Source organism: Nilaparvata lugens, chromosome 7 (assembly GCF_014356525.2).
Source record: "Nilaparvata lugens isolate BPH chromosome 7, ASM1435652v1, whole genome shotgun sequence".
NCBI classification, from domain to species: Eukaryota; Metazoa; Arthropoda; class Insecta; order Hemiptera; family Delphacidae; genus Nilaparvata; species Nilaparvata lugens.
Window position 1 is genome coordinate 35179425 of NC_052510.1, and position 15920 is coordinate 35195344.

Below are 15920 nucleotides of genomic sequence, written 5' to 3' on the forward strand. Positions count from 1 at the left end.
TTTAATGTGAAATACGTGCGCAAAGTTCGTTTGCTGCACTCAAGAAACCATTCCGCCCTCGCCTTTTCTTTCGATGCAGCAAACTGTCACTTTGCGCACTAGTTGCACAAATAACTATTCCCGCACTAGAGCGGAAAAGTGAATCTTTGCGTTCTGTAATCAGTGCAGGAATCGTCACTTTTCAAGGTAACTGTGAGAAAAGAATTTATATGCTGCATTTTAAGTAAATCAGTATGACCACCTTTCAATTAAAAAAAGAAGTTTGATTCAAAATGGAAAAATTTGGGTGTGACGGAAAACCTGTTTTTATCATTCGAAAAGGATCCCCAATCATACCTATATTCTAATTTTCCTTTTAAGAGAAATCTTCTGCTGCTTCCATACAAACTGGAAGCATTACAAATAATTGAAAACTTGACAAACTGAAAACTTGATGTAATCAAATCTTTCAAGAATTTAAAATTGGTCTTTAGGTCTATTGGCCACAAGTGGACATGTTTTGATGCGAACAAACACAACCCTACTCTCTCTTATTATATAGAATTTTCTATTCCAGCATCATTAAAATATGTTTAAATTAAACCAGATAATTGTAATGATTTACAGCTTAATAGATAATATTATTGAAATAACTATCATGCAGAAATTTGAGAAGGTTTAGTAAGATTTCTTAAAACTCACCTCATTTTTTAAAAGTTCTTCCTTCAGCACCTGTAAAATAAATAACCAAAGTTATTGGATTAGAACTGAATTATTAATTTAAAAAGTACAATAATGAAAAGTGATAAATTGAGATTTACCTGAGCTGATTTAGAGCAAGGGCCATTTTCCAAGAACTTCGTTATCAAGAAGTACAACTCTGCAACAATGAATTATCACATTAGTGTCAGTTATTTGTAAAAACTCTATTGAGTTTAGAAAATGACCTTATCTATATATATTTTTTTCATCTTACCAAAGTTAGTTGCGTTCACTTCCTTCTTGCTCATGGCTTTTATTTAACTTCTAAGACAATAACAGTCTTTTCTGTATATTCATGTACACCTTTCCTAACCTAGACATGAAGTCTGTTTACAACCAATCATTAACGAACACAGTAATAGCATAAACACGTATTTCCCTGTTAAACAAAATTTGTTCAAGATGCTTCATTACTTTTTTATGGGATAAATTTTAATAACTCCAAAGAATAATGGAAAAGTTATTGATAATTCAATTGAAAACAATACAGACTTAAAAATATAACCATATCGTATCATAATTCCGGGGCCAACCAATACTCCAATAGACTCAATTTATTTTTCACCCAATCTACAATTTCACCCAATATTATGGAATCGTGAAAAAGCCGTGAAACCACTTCACCCAAACAACACTTCATAGCCTTTATACCCAAACACCAACTCACCCTATACAAAGTAGAAAGAATCTTTCTTCTCTGTGCCCTATACGATCAATTCATCGACCAAACTGTGCTGCACTCTATAGTGAGGTCCACGTTATAGAGGCAGTGGATGAGGATAGAAGAATAGCGATGCCGATTCTCTTCATTAATTAATTATATTTCTACACTGTCAGAAACATAATTGGCATCGTTGTGAACCTAGAAAAGGATAGTACCACCGGCTTTGTCGAATGATAGACAAGGATAGCAAAACCAAAGTTGATCGAATACTGTCATTATAACGTGGACTATTATGTAGATCCAGAGAAAACTTCTATAATTATTAATTCTGTGGTAAATCACAGAAAGTAGAAGGAAACTCTTCTTCTCTGTGTGTAGATGTACTCTGTACAGTTCAACTGGTCTAAAGCAATAATGTATAAAAAGCAATTTAAGTCAGCTGATAAAATAAACTTCAAAATGGTCTGAACACCAGTTCACAGTGATGTTTGAAGCTTTAGCGATGGGGAAAATAGGAGGAAAAATTTACCTTTACCACCTGTTGCAATATGTTGCAGTTGTTACTCTGTTATTTTTTACTTGTTGCAATAGTATATTTCGCACCTAGGGCCGAAAATGAGATATTTCCGGCTCGAAATCGGTTTTTAAGTCCGAGGCCGTAGGCCGAGGACTAGAAAAGATTGAGAGCCGGAAAATAAAGTTTCATCGAGTTTCCTGCTTTCATCATAGTTGATGCTTCGTTGTTTAGTAGTTTTCCTTTTATTATTGATAATTAGTTTTATTAATTCATCATAAATTTATTATAAGTGTTGTATATATAAATTTTAATTTCATATTAGTTTTATTCCAGTAAGGTAAGTTCTCAATATAATTATATATAATCTATTATTCTCTATAAGCCGTCGGTCCTATAAATTTGTCACAAGAATAGAACTTCCACAATTTATATTCTCATTTGTATCTTTTAGAAATTAATGAATTCTCATTCTCTGTTATTTGAAAAAACCACTATGTCTTCAAATTTAAAGTATGGATTTCAATAAAAATAATTAAAGTTAGTGAATGAAATAGTATATTTTGCTCCTAGGACCGAAAATTGTTTTCAAGTCCTAGGCCGTAGTAGGCCTCGGACTAGAAAAGATTAAGAACTGGAAACACATTTTTGCCCCTGGTGCGAACGCTATTTTTCGCCACACAAAAAATAAAGTAGGTAATAAGTTATATTTAATATATATGAGAATAATAATTGTGTATTAGGCTTTTCAAAATGGGCGCCTATTAACCTCGGGGTGACCCTGATGTTATTGGGGTACGTGACACGGACGATTTCCCTATCTGTACCTACATATACATGCTCTTCATTTTTCTCGTGTCATCCGCACATTAAAGAAATGCTGGTCTGGCCCTACCTTAAGTTAGGGTTTGAATTAGAGCTTGGCTACAGTCAGCTCATAATAATTATTTTCTCGATTATTTAGTTAGTTAACATCTTATTATATGTTTTACTACTCGTGACTTGTGAGCTGAAAAAATACCTTAAAAATACTTGTGTGATCTATGACCTTAAAACAGTTTTAAGTTGCATCTATCCTATCCTATCGTAAATCGTTTTTTAATTTTACTGTACTATTTATTGTATGGGTTGAATTAGTTTTAAATAATATTATTCAACCGGAACGGCAGTTTCTTATTAACCGATCGTGAGTGAGATTTTTATTTGACTCGGATTTACTTTCTCCTGTCTTTCTGTCTTCTGTGTGACACGATTACGGCCAAACGCTTTGATATAATCGTATGAGATTTGGCAGGAATATCCCTTTTTTAACTACGCGTCAATGCATATGTAAGGTTTTTTTTTAATTTTCAATTTAAGGACAAATAAATATAATTAAAAAAAATCAAAAAACGAATGTTTTAGACTTGACACATTGGGCGCATTTATGTACATGATGGACCTTCTAGCTTATCAGCAATTAGCACAAATTTTAGAAGTTCTACCAACATATTTATTTTTATCTCTTTAGTATCACATGTAGCCCATGCATGATTTTCAGAAAGTTCATTTGGCAAGTAATGACTTTGACTTCACATTTTGCTAATTTGTTACCTGTTCATAATGGTGGTATTTCTTTACGCAGATGTTACAATTCATATCACAGAAGGTATTATTTATCAAATACTTCTGCAACAAATTCAATATTAAGCTGCGTTCACACCAAAGTTATTAACAAAATGTTTAATTTTCCGTTCTTGAAGATTTTATTAGATTGACATAACTTATATCATATAAATGATGTGCATAAGTTTGTCAAGCTCCGTTTAATCTAATATCTCTGGTGTAAACGCAGCTTAACACTCTTAACGTATCGTTGGGACAGACAGGGAATATATGGACTATGAACAGACATTATATTATAATCTTTTAAATCAAAATGCAGGTATGGCTGAAGGAGTCCCTCCTCTGCAAGAGGAGGAAGATGCCGATGTTTTGGACCAACAACCTGGTCCTGCCAATGCAGATGGTCCAAGACCATCGGAAACGATCCCTGGGCAGAGACCCGGAAGCCATATTTATGCAGACGGGAACGGGTATTATTACAGGACTCGAAGAGTCGTCGAAGACAAGAGGTAATTAAAATTGGTGAATCATATAATCAATCAATCAATGTAAATTTGGTATTTATTGTGAATTGAAAAGCAACTTATAAGCCATCCTGGGGTCGCATAGATGTACGTGGCTACTTTATTGAACTTGTGGGTATCTTGGTGGAGCAATTTCCAAAGGACCAAATTCCAATTGGACCAAATTCCAATTATCTTGCGATTTATTTTCATTTTAAACTAGAAAAGAATTATGAAAGCCAGAGTTATACTTACAGAAATTGTAATATATTTGTTAATCTATACTATAATAAAGGAAAGAACTAGCTTATACACGTACGGGATAGGAAAATCATGTTTGACGCAACATCAAGTCTCAACGACTGGACTGATTAAATTGAAATATTCCATATAGATTTTTAATTAGCCGGGGATGGTTATAGGTCTATTTTCAACCACTCAAGATTTCATTACGTCAAGTTTTCAGTTTGTCAAGTTTTAAAATGGACCCTTATTGTGGAGCAAGGGTTACCCGCTAGTATCACATTCTGACTTATTTATTATAGGCTGAACGTTAGGTCTATGATTTGACTGATTTTCTTACGCCTTTCATCTGTCTGTAAAATTTATTCATTTATTTGTGGATACAATCACATATAGCCTATCATATAAATATGATTGGGAAGGAACAACAGGCTTGGCCAAAAACTATTCATAATCCATATTATGAATAAGTTTCGGACTTATCAGCCGTTGGTGAGCGAGTTCTCCAGCCGGAGGTGCTCACTAATTTAAAGTACTTCAACAAGAAGTTGAATTTGACAAGAGAGAAAAGAGAAATGTGATTTGTTTTTATCCTCTGATAATTTGCAGGTACTTAGGATGCAATAATGGGCAGTGCCGTGCATTTTGGGTGGATGCGGGTCGCTGACAGGTCGCCAATCATACCGAGCCGCAACACAACTGGCGACCAGATCCGCCCGGCAGGCGGGCAAAAAAAGAAATTTCTGTCTACCGTGAAGAGGCGGGCGAGAGAGGAAACAGATGTTTCCATCCCCACCATTTTCGCCGGTGAAGCAATCAGGTTAATATTGAAAACAAATACTTTTTTAAAGTATAAGTGTTTGCTATGTCTTTTCCATGTTGACTGTAGGACGGCAGGAGAATGATTTGTGCTTTCCGAATTTGTTGAATTCTAACATTTGAAAATAGCAATTTTTGATTATATATTTATATATACACAACGAATAACTTTCTTTCTACTAGTTGTAACGTATGATAAATTTGAACTTTGTTCGAATAAATCTAAAACGTTACCTTTTCGTAAGTTATGAAATTCGGCTTGCCTCACCGTTTGTGATGTATGGTTGTTGAAGTAATTATAAATGCAAAAGTTTCGATAGAGGATAGGCACTAGAGAAATTAAGCAGTATTTATATAAAAAATAATAGAATATAACGTTTGAATTATAAATATTGATGAATAATGTACTTCTGCTTTTTTTGTAGCTCACGATTTTTTGACTTGCGGACGCATTCCGAACATCGATGTTCATCCTTGGAGAAGAATGTTCAATATTGATATCTCTGCAAGGAGCGTTGAGTATCAATGTTCAAAACGCGTCCGCATATAACAAATTCATAAGTGAGCTGCAAAGCAAGCCAATGTATATTATTTATTAATATTTAGTACGGCAGTTTCAAGAAGTAAGGATTACCTCAACAATCATGTATTCATTATCCTCTATCATTTAAACAGAAAATTTTTGAATATTTTAGGAAGAATTTAGAGAAGCGATCATCTGCTATAAACATTTTTGATTTATGAATCTTTGAATTTGGCAAATGAGAGATACTCGTGAAGTATAAGTGTGGAGGGTCAGGACGGGTAGGTCTACATTGGAAATTACCTTCAATAATTTGCATAGCAAGATTGTGAGTGTGTAATCTTGTAAAACTTAAGAATATAATAGAAATAGTTCAATATTGAGGGTTGCCTTGATCGCATGAGACGCGTGGAGAAAACAAGGTGTGACATTTTTGAAAAAAGTTTGTCTTCATTTCTTTTCTATTTTTTGCTAAAATAGCAAAAACTGAATTGTAATATTGTAATAACTGTATTGTAAATTAGTGCTCTCTCATGCTATTGGATCTTCTGAAACAGATACTGCTCACTATAACATTTATTTTTCTTCTAATATTGACTGTATTATTACAGATGACATTGTAAACCGGGAGGAGTTTATGGGGCAAGGCGTTGCACTTGTGGAAGAAGTGCCACTTGCCGCTCCACCAGCTCCATTGGCTCCACCAGCACCATTGGCTCCACCAGCTCCATTGGCAGTACGGGATCTGCCTGGTTAGTTGATCTTCATAATAGCTATTTTAAACAAGTTTAAATTTTATTAGGAAAGTTCAAGTGTTCTTGTTCAAGCGAGCAGATAGTTTTTGTATGAAATCAATTGATCTTAAAATTGTTTTGGCTCTTACAAGCTAACCCATTACTTGACTAGTAAAGTTAAAACAGTGAATAATTGTTTCAATACTCTCGACTTTCACTTCAGAACTTGTTGTTTCAGTGATTGTAACTATTTAGCCCAGTCAATGAAGGTCTAAAAAAGCAGTTTCGATCCGAAAATTAAATAAAAGCTCAATTCCCCACCATCGATAGAACCCTCTTAGAGGGTCATTCTCCCAAAAGTCCCAAGAAATCCCCTTGGAGCTTTCTGCCCCAACCCCCCAAAACATGAAAAATGCAGGTAAACACGGGAAATCAATTATCTCTGTAACCATTGATCAGAAACAGTTCTATTATATGCCATTCGATTTGTTACATTATGGGTTACAATATTGGTTATATTCATTTTTTCAATAAAATCAACAGTTTTCTTGATAAAATAATATATATGTAAAAATTCAGGGGGTTTGTGATTTGATGTTTTTGTTTTCTTCGATTAACTTCGAAACAAGTAGTTTTGAAGGAAAATGAGACAAATAATTGATGTAGCCACTGTCATTGCAAATCCATTGATGTATATTGTTATGTATTTGCGATTCGATTTGACGCTGTGGAGGGGGAAACAGTCGATGCGGAACGGCGCGGCTGACTCTCTTAGCCATAGTAAACAGCAAACTGGAAATCAAATATCTCTGTAACCATTAATCGGAAAAAAATCTGTCATATGTCATTCGATTCGTTACATTATGGACTAAAATATTAGTTGTATCCATTTCCTCAATGAATCAAACAATTTCCTTGATAGAATAATATATATGTAAAAATTGAGGGGTTTTCGATTTGATTTTTGTTTTCTCCGATGAACTTCAAAGCAAATAATCTAAAGAAAATTAGACAATTAATTAATGTAGCCACATTCATTGCGAATCCATTGATGTATATTGTTATGTATTTGCGATTCAAGTTGACGCTGTGGAAGGGGAAACAGTCGACGCGGTACGGCGTGGCTGACTCTCTTCACCATAGTAAACAGTAAAATACAGTAGTAGGCCTACTGCTTTCTAAGTTGCATCTTATTCACACTATGGCGCTCGAAACAATCAATTTTGTCTATTGTTTTGACATGCAATGAAACTAATTTTTCACATTTTAATTCTCTAAATTCTCTAAAATCATTTTGTTGTTATATATGTGCTAAATCATGCATTCTATGACAGACAAAGATATTGTTTGCAACCGATAAAATATTCATACTATTACATGATATAATACATATTTAAAATATGTGTGTATGATCATAATTCTATGCTAAAATTTATCATAAGTTATGAATGTCAAAAACTGAGATAAATCATAGATTAGTCTACAATAGTGTTAACAGTGGCAATTTCCTGAAAAATCATAGCGTGCAGTGTTTGCTGTTTCTCTACAGTAGTTGATATTCTCCAAGCCAGATTGATAATATACCTTCAGTTTAGCCAAATATATATGATGGCTGAGGCATAAAAAAATTAATACATTGGGCTTATTGAGTTGAAACTTTCTATGATTCTCTCTGTAAAGTAGCTTATCTTCCGTTCTTACTATTTGAATCTACATTATTTAGACAGTCCAATATGAAAATTCAGTAGATTCTAAAGATGAAAGCCATGCAAACATACAAATTAAGGAAGAGTAAGCATGCATAAAAGTTAGGAAAATCATGAAAGTGTTTCACATTTAACCACAAAGTACCCTACTGTATAAGATTAATTGAAAGATGATTCATCATCTTCTATTATTTTTGTTAACATATCGGTTTTTCACCTCCACTCGCATCTTGTCATTCATTACACAAGGTTGGCAGAAGCTTTTCTTTATGTCGATTAATTTTGATTGAAATTGATCTCGATTAGGGCACCAAAAGAATAAATCATTTTCTATTTGAAGCATCCAAATTAAATCAATTGAACATGATTTCTTATGACTTAGCATTCACAGATTTAGTTGGGTGAAGCTATTTGAAAAATGTACCTGATTATCAATTTCATGGTTTTATACCATTCTAGTTCATTGTGATCATTGAAGGGTTGAAATGATGAGTTAGTTCAAGTGAATTCTAGTACACAAGTATATTGTGCTTATAATGGGCTCTTCTTTATTTTCTATCGATGTTTTGCTCCAGTAGGTAGAGAAAATTTGAAATGTTGGTTTTACATTTTATAAGCTTTATAAATAATATAAATTAACGGTGATATTTAGTAACATTTGTTAATATTTGAACCGAATGTGCAACAAATTAATCTACTTTCAGCTTGAAAATTTACAACTTATTAGGAGTACAGTGTTATCATATAGTATCTCAGGTAGGCCCACCCATTTATTTTTTTTGTTCACGTGATCTGATGATATTCATTCCATTATTAAGTGTTTAAATTATAAAGAGTGATGAAACAAGATAAAACACAAGAAAAGCTATGAAAAGAAATTTTGAATCTTCATTTTTCACAAAATAAGGATAAGTTGAAGGAGTCGGACACATATATATCATGAAACTTCGTTGAAAAACATCAATATCTGAAACTAGAGTTATCAAATTGTGTTACCTTGACTGGTATGGAGAAGGCACACTTCAAATTAATATAATAAATTCTGTGAGCTAACAACGAAATCCTGATTTTTATCATGAGCATGGTTAAATCAAGAAAATTGTAATATTTTTTTAGAGTATTGAAAAGTGAAAATCTATATACAGCGCATGACAAGACAATAGACAAAATTAATTGTTTCGAGCGCCATAGTGTAAATGAGATGCAATGTAGACAGCAGTATTATACTGTTTACTATGGTGAAGGGAGTCAGCCGCGTCGGCTGTTTCCCCTTCCACAGCGTCAACTTGAATCGCAAATACATATAACAATATACATCAATGGATTCGCAATGAATGTGGCTACATTAATTATTCGTCACATTGTTCTTTAAAATTACTTCCTTCGAAGTTAAATGGAGAAAACAAAAAAATCAAATCGAAAAACCCCTAAATTTTTACATTATATTATTTTATCAAGGAAACTGTTCGATTTATTGAGGAAATGAATCCGACTAATATTGTAGTCCTTAATTTAACGAATCGAATGACATATGATAGATTTTTTTCCGATTAATGGTTACAGAGATAATTGATTTCCAGTTTGCTGTTTACTATGGCTAAGCCAGTCAGCCGCGCCGTTCCGCGTCGACTGTTTCCCCTTCCACGGCGTCAAATCGAATCGCAAATACATAACAATATACATCAAAGGATTTGCAATGAGAGTGGCTACATTAATTATTTGGCTCATTTTCCTTTAAAACTACTTGCTTTGAAGTTAATCGAAGAAAACAAAAAAATCAAATCGAAAAACCCCTAAATTTTTACATTATATTATTTTATCAAGAAAACTGTTAATTTTATTGAAAAAATGTATGACTAATATTGTAGTCCATAATATAACGAATCGAATGGCATATAATAGAACTGTTTCCGATCAATGGGTACAGAGATAATTGATTTTCCGTGATTACCTGCATTTTTCAACTTTGAGGGGGGCTAGGGGGGAAAGCTCCAAGGGGATTTCTTGGGACTTTTGGGAGAATGACCCTCTGGGAGGGTTCTATCGATGGTAAAAGATTCAGCTTTTATTTAATTTTCGGATCGAAAAAACCTTTATTGACTGGGCTAATTATTGATATGTAACGTTTCACTTCTCAAGAAGCCGGTTCAACATGATGTTATTCTATTCAAACTTACTTATATTGTAAATTTTGTTCTTGTAAATGGTTTATTCCCTGCCTGCTTGAAAGTAACCAAGGTAATGCAAATATTTAAAGGTGATCCAAATGAGTCTGAGAATTATAGACCAACAGCAATTGTGCCCATATTGAGTAAAATTATTGAATCATGCTTTCTAATTCAACTTAATAAATATTTTGTTTGTATTAATTTACTTTATTCACTACAGTTTGGCTTTCGGCTCAACCACTCCACAATAGATGCAGTTGAGAAAGTTGTTGATTTGGTATTGGATGGTTTCGAACAAAAGCTTACTATGGGATCTGTCATGATAGATCTGGGTAAAACCTTTGAGTGTGTTTCGCACTCCATTCTACGTACTAAGTTAGAAAAGTATGGAGATGTTGACAAGGAGCTCAGGCTTATTCGAACATATTTGAATGGTAGAAAACAGATGGTCAGCTGTGACTATAAGAATTCGACATTTCTGGAAGTGAAAGTAGAAGTCCCATGGGGATCCGTACTTGGACCTTTTCTATTTTTAGTATTTATAAATAATTTCAGCTTCAATAATTCTGTATTCTCTGTATTGTATGCAGACGACACAACCATGGTTCACTCAGATGTTGACTTGAAAAGTGTTGGAAATAAACTTGATAGGGCCTTAGAAGAATCAAAATTGTGGTTTGATGCTAATATGATGACTATTAATGGAAATAAAACAGAACAATTAATTTTCTCACTTACTAACAAATGTAATCTAAATGTGGCAGATGATTTATTTCAGCCTGTTAGACTACTGGGAATATTCATGGATAGTAAACTCACTTGGAATCATCATGTTGAAAGTGTATGTAAAAAGCTTGCTCGTATTAATTTTCTCTTGAGAAAATTGAAGGCTTGTGTGAGCTTGAATGTCATTGTAATGATCTATTATAGACTGTTCCATTCACATCTCATTTACGGTGTAAAATTATGGGGTAACTCACCTTCAGCTAAAAATTCCTTCATATGGCAGAAAACGGCAATGAGAATAATATTTCATCTGAGTTATAATGAAACTTGTAGGAATATTTCTCCGGAAAACAAAATAATGACTTTGCCATGTCTGTACATTTTTTATAATTTAGTTTTTGTTAAGAACAATATTCATTTATATAATGAAATCTCGGAAACTCACTCTTACAATACGATACAAAAGGACCTCGTTGTGAGACCTAGGGTTGAACTGCACAAATCCATTGAAAGTCATAGGTATCAGCAGATTCTTCTCTATAATAAATTACCAAGCAGTGTGAAAAAACTACCATCAAAGCAATTCAGTAGAGTCTTAGGTAACTGGCTGAAAGCAAAAGTATTCAGTATAATGAATTTGTAAATTGTATGATAACCAAATGTAAACTGTTTCAACTATATAACTTACGACAGAGGTTGTATTATAAATTGTTTCATTGTTTGACAATGTTGCTTTCTTGTAAAGTTTCAAGGCAAATAAAATTCTTGATTCTTGGCTCCACCAGAAGAAGCTCGACCAGCAGCTGGAGGTGCTCCGAGAGTTAGGAGAGGCCGTGGACGAGGACCCAGGAGAGGGAGAGTGGGACGCGGATTCGCTGGTCGTGGCCGGGGGGAAATTCCCATTCCTCCACAGAATGACGATGTTGGTCGGGTACGGCCTTGCGTGATCTGTCTGGACCATCCTTCAACACATATATGTTCGCCGTGTTTACATCTTTGTATGTGTGAAGGATGTGCCCAGCAGAATCCCGCACACCAAATCAACCTGCGGTGTCCCTTGTGCAATGATCCTCGTGGCTCGTGTATTTTATTAAATAATTCAATAGAATACACGACTATACTGGTTGCAATTTACAATGTGTTGCGGCACACCTCTCCTACTTTCTTCAAGAGTTGAAGAGGAATGCGCTCTTCCGAACCTAGTTCTTTCACAATACCGGGTGCTATTGACCCAAACACCATTTAGGTACTTCTGAAACGTTCCATTTAGTTCGGAAAAATGATTCTTATTTATTTAATGTAATAAAAATGATGTTGGAGGTTCGGTAAGACAAACAACTATTGATTCCAATAATAGTCTTTATTCTACTGGCGTCTTTAGCCCTAAGTACAAGAATGATTTTGCATTGAAATTGTATATATCCCATCATTTAAGGTCTTATTACTACATTTACAAAGGAGAAGTGACTCATAAAAAACTAACTGGGCCCTTATAACTACTAAATGAATACAAAGACCTTAAAGAGATATCTTTAAGGTCTTTGAATGAATATAATATAAAATAGGTTTCATATCCAGATTTCACACCCCAAACAATTGATGTTTCCTTTACCAGCTCTCAAACAAAACAAGAAGGATGAGCAATCAAAAACCCTCCAAAAAGACATTCTAACCTCAAAATTGAATAAAATATATTATGACATCATTAATTCTTATCATTTTAATTAAGATAAAGTATATTATAATACATTGTAAATATTTTTATATTAGTTTTTAGGTTTAAGTTTGTAATAAAGAATAAATCAATTCAGTTACATTTCATATAGGTACTCAATATTTGTGCAGTTGCAGTTTATACTTAATGTTTTTGGTTATGTTATATTATAAATAATATTATTTAGACCTATTTTGATTAGTTTTAATAAATATTCAATTATAATAACATTGATTACATTATTTCAATTCATTGCACTTAACTTGTAAAGTTATTGAGTGGCGCGCGGTTTGAATGTTCACATTATAGTGTGAACAAATTTTTGCAAAGTAAAACAATAGAAGTTCAGTATGTTACTCAATTGCAAAATAGCGAATCTTCAAAATAAGTACTTCTTCATTCCCAACGTTGTAAATATATCAATTATTTGTTAGTTATATATACTGAATTGTAAACTTTATTCTTATTGTATATATTTTATTATTTTAAAATTTACTGTGACTATTGAATAATTGATTTAGTGCATTGTTTATAGTAATGATAATATCATTTTAAATTATATACTACAATGTTTCTGTATATAGACTTTCATTTATTTATTCAATAAACTTGTTCTAATGAAAGTAATTTACCGAGTTTAATGATAATTTATTACTATACCTTTTTACAAATTCTCTGTCCTTTGTCTAGAGTCCTAGTGTAATAAGCGATATGCTGCTACTAATCTATCAGAAATCAATATATTTCCTCACTCTGATCAATAATTTGAAGAAGGCTCACCAGTTAAAATACTCAATTCATTTTTAAAATTCACTGTCAAAAAACATGATAATAAGTAGGCCTATGATGCAAATGCATCTATTTGATGTATGGTAACGATAATTCAATTGGAAAAAAATATTATAATTAAATTTATGGTAACGAATTCAAATAGGCCTTTTTGACATTTATTAGGCTATAGTGTTATGAATGGGCCTTTCAATAAGTGGCTCTAGGGCCTTTAGCAATCAGTGACTAGGATGGGACCTGGAAACATCTACCGCGCTGCAGATTGCACAAACCTGACTTTGGCTATCCCTACTGGATGAGAGTGTTACTGCATTTTGATAATCGGTAGCGACGAGTAGCTAATACTATTTTATATTTGTTTTTAGGGTAACTCTTTTCAATGGTTTCCAGTTTATATTCGAAATGCATCAATTTATACAACTAGTTGGATTATTATAAATTAACCTCCCAATCTATTTCATGAGATAAACAGTGATTCCACTATTTACTAATTATCTCGCCTTAATTCTTATTAACATTTATAAATAATTATTCTTGGTTGAAGGGACGGGTCAAAAGTTTGTTTCAAAAGCAATTTTCACTTCAACACTAAGTAGGTGACAGATTATCATTATAAAAACTCAAATAATGACAATCAACTTATATTTGATTCAATAAAGTATGCTTTATTAATCATTGGCTATTAAAAGTAAACACAAAGAGGCCTATTATTTTCCAGTTAAAATCGTCTATTTCTTCAAATGTTGGATTTTCTTTCGTACAATCAGCTTATTGAGCTTGATGAGAATAATTTTGTAGTGGAATAATTTTATAACTAGATATTGAGAACGTCCGTCCACACTTGATGAAGGTAAGGTAAATGTATATAAAGTTCTGAAGGTGGTGTAGTTATTCGTATTGAATAAAAATACACAGTGTTGTTTAACCAAATATTTATTAAAAAATCGAGATACCGCTTGTTGCACCATTATCAATCCCTGGTAAACTATGGAGATCGATAATGGTGTAACCCTCGAAACCGGTAACTCAATAAATAAATCTTTGTTTTGATAATAATAATATCGAGTGATCTGGCTGGATCAGGTCCGCTGTCAGAGTTTTCAGGTCGCAACTGATCAATTTCAGGGCCTCTGACATGACCTAACGACTGCTATTTAGGCAGCCGGGACCGACGGCTTAACGTGTCCATCTGAAACATGGGAGTGTTTTGATAACATATTGTCTTTTTAATCCGTGTAAGAATGTATCACATTCATTAAAAACACCAAATTTTCCAATACATTTTAATGCGTTGGATTTCTCATAAACAATGTATACATCATGAAAGTATGTGGTCATACATAATTGCTGTGTTATCACAATACATATATTGCATGAAAGATTATCAAAATGCTTGTATTGCCATGTCACATTTGGCAAAGCTGAGTAATCTCAAGTTGGTGTTAATACTCAGTTCCTTTATATTGTATTCTCTTTAATTCTTATGTTACACTCAGCGCAAATAGATTCAAGCCTATCTAATTGAAATTATATTGTAGGTACGCCTACCAGATTATCTAATGACAGTACAATGTGGGGTCTAGAACAAGATAACAAATAATTTTACATATCTCATAATAATACAACAATTTAATTAATATAGCCTCCATTACGTTTTTGAAAATATTATAAAATAGGAATTGGGTGAAACACACTATAGCTGAGCTTATTTCAAAAAATCATTTCACTTATATGGGCCACTTTAATCAAATTAATAAAATCAATTTGAAAACTTGTAGTACCATTTTATTAAAACTTTTATAGTTTATTTAAAGCTTTTATTGTTTTAATAGAAGAATACTACAAATTTTTATATTGTTTTTTATTAATCTGATTATATTAGATTATATTCTATTTTCAAGGACAGTAAAGTACTGAGTGTAAGACAACTCTACATCCAGGCTATCATCACGCGAATGAGGAGAAACAACGAACACATAAGACTGGCACATCATAACCATCAAACAAGGCAGAGAAACACGTATTCAATAGTACCAAGGATGAACACTACATTTGGGCAAAGAAACTACACATATTTGGGACCAAAAATTTATAATTCAATACCAAGTTACATTAGGGAAGAATTCAATAGACACAGGTTCAAGAAAAGTTTATTTTCCTGGTTGGTTGATATTGGAGTGGAAAATTGTGAAAATTTAGTTAGACTGTAAATATTGAAACTATTTATTCTTCATTCCACTCTTTACTGTTTTTCATTTTTCTAAAAATAACCTTTCTTATTATTATCCTTAATAGAACATTAATATTTTTTTACTAATTCCATAATTTTGTTTGTTTGTATTATACATTTTTACTAATTTTATTATAAAAAACTTTAATCCCATATCAGTGAATGAAGTTTGTAAATAGTAATTATTACACGCAATAAGCAACTAATTACTTATACCCCAACACATATAATATATAGTGGG

The 15920-nt window shown here is 32.8% G+C and overlaps 2 protein-coding genes across 4 annotated transcripts in view; one reads left to right on the top strand and one right to left on the bottom strand.

The window, feature by feature from the left end:
- LOC111051052 (bromodomain and WD repeat-containing protein 3) overlaps positions 1-1287 on the bottom strand; it is a 124336-nt gene extending 123049 nt beyond the window's left edge. For all 3 annotated transcript variants that reach the window (XM_039432624.1, XM_039432623.1, XM_039432622.1), the window contains exons 1-3: positions 956-1287; positions 801-859; positions 682-711 (exon numbers count right to left, since the gene is read on the bottom strand). In XM_039432624.1, coding sequence (XP_039288558.1) covers positions 682-711; positions 801-859; positions 956-989 — 123 coding nt within the window. In that variant the 5' untranslated portion in view covers positions 990-1287. The remainder of the gene's footprint in view (positions 1-681; positions 712-800; positions 860-955) is intronic.
- Positions 1288-6099: 4812 nt separating this feature from the next.
- LOC120352387 (E3 ubiquitin-protein ligase RNF26-like) lies at positions 6100-14304 on the top strand. The gene is made up of 2 exons (XM_039432625.1): positions 6100-6364; positions 11732-14304. The coding sequence occupies exons 1-2, from the start codon at positions 6250-6252 to the stop codon at positions 12121-12123; spliced, it is 507 nt and encodes a 168-aa protein (XP_039288559.1). The 5' UTR covers positions 6100-6249; the 3' UTR covers positions 12124-14304.
- The last annotated feature ends 1616 nt before the right edge of the window (positions 14305-15920 follow it).

Excerpts from the sequence above, each read along its gene's own strand:
- LOC120352387 (XM_039432625.1), top strand. The coding sequence starts at position 6,250 with ATGGGGCAAGGCGTTGCACTTGTGGAAGAAGTGCCACTTGCCGCTCCA. Across the intron at positions 6,365-11,731 it reads GGCAGTACGGGATCTGCCTG|AAGAAGCTCGACCAGCAGCT; the intron begins GTTAGTTGATCT and ends TGGCTCCACCAG.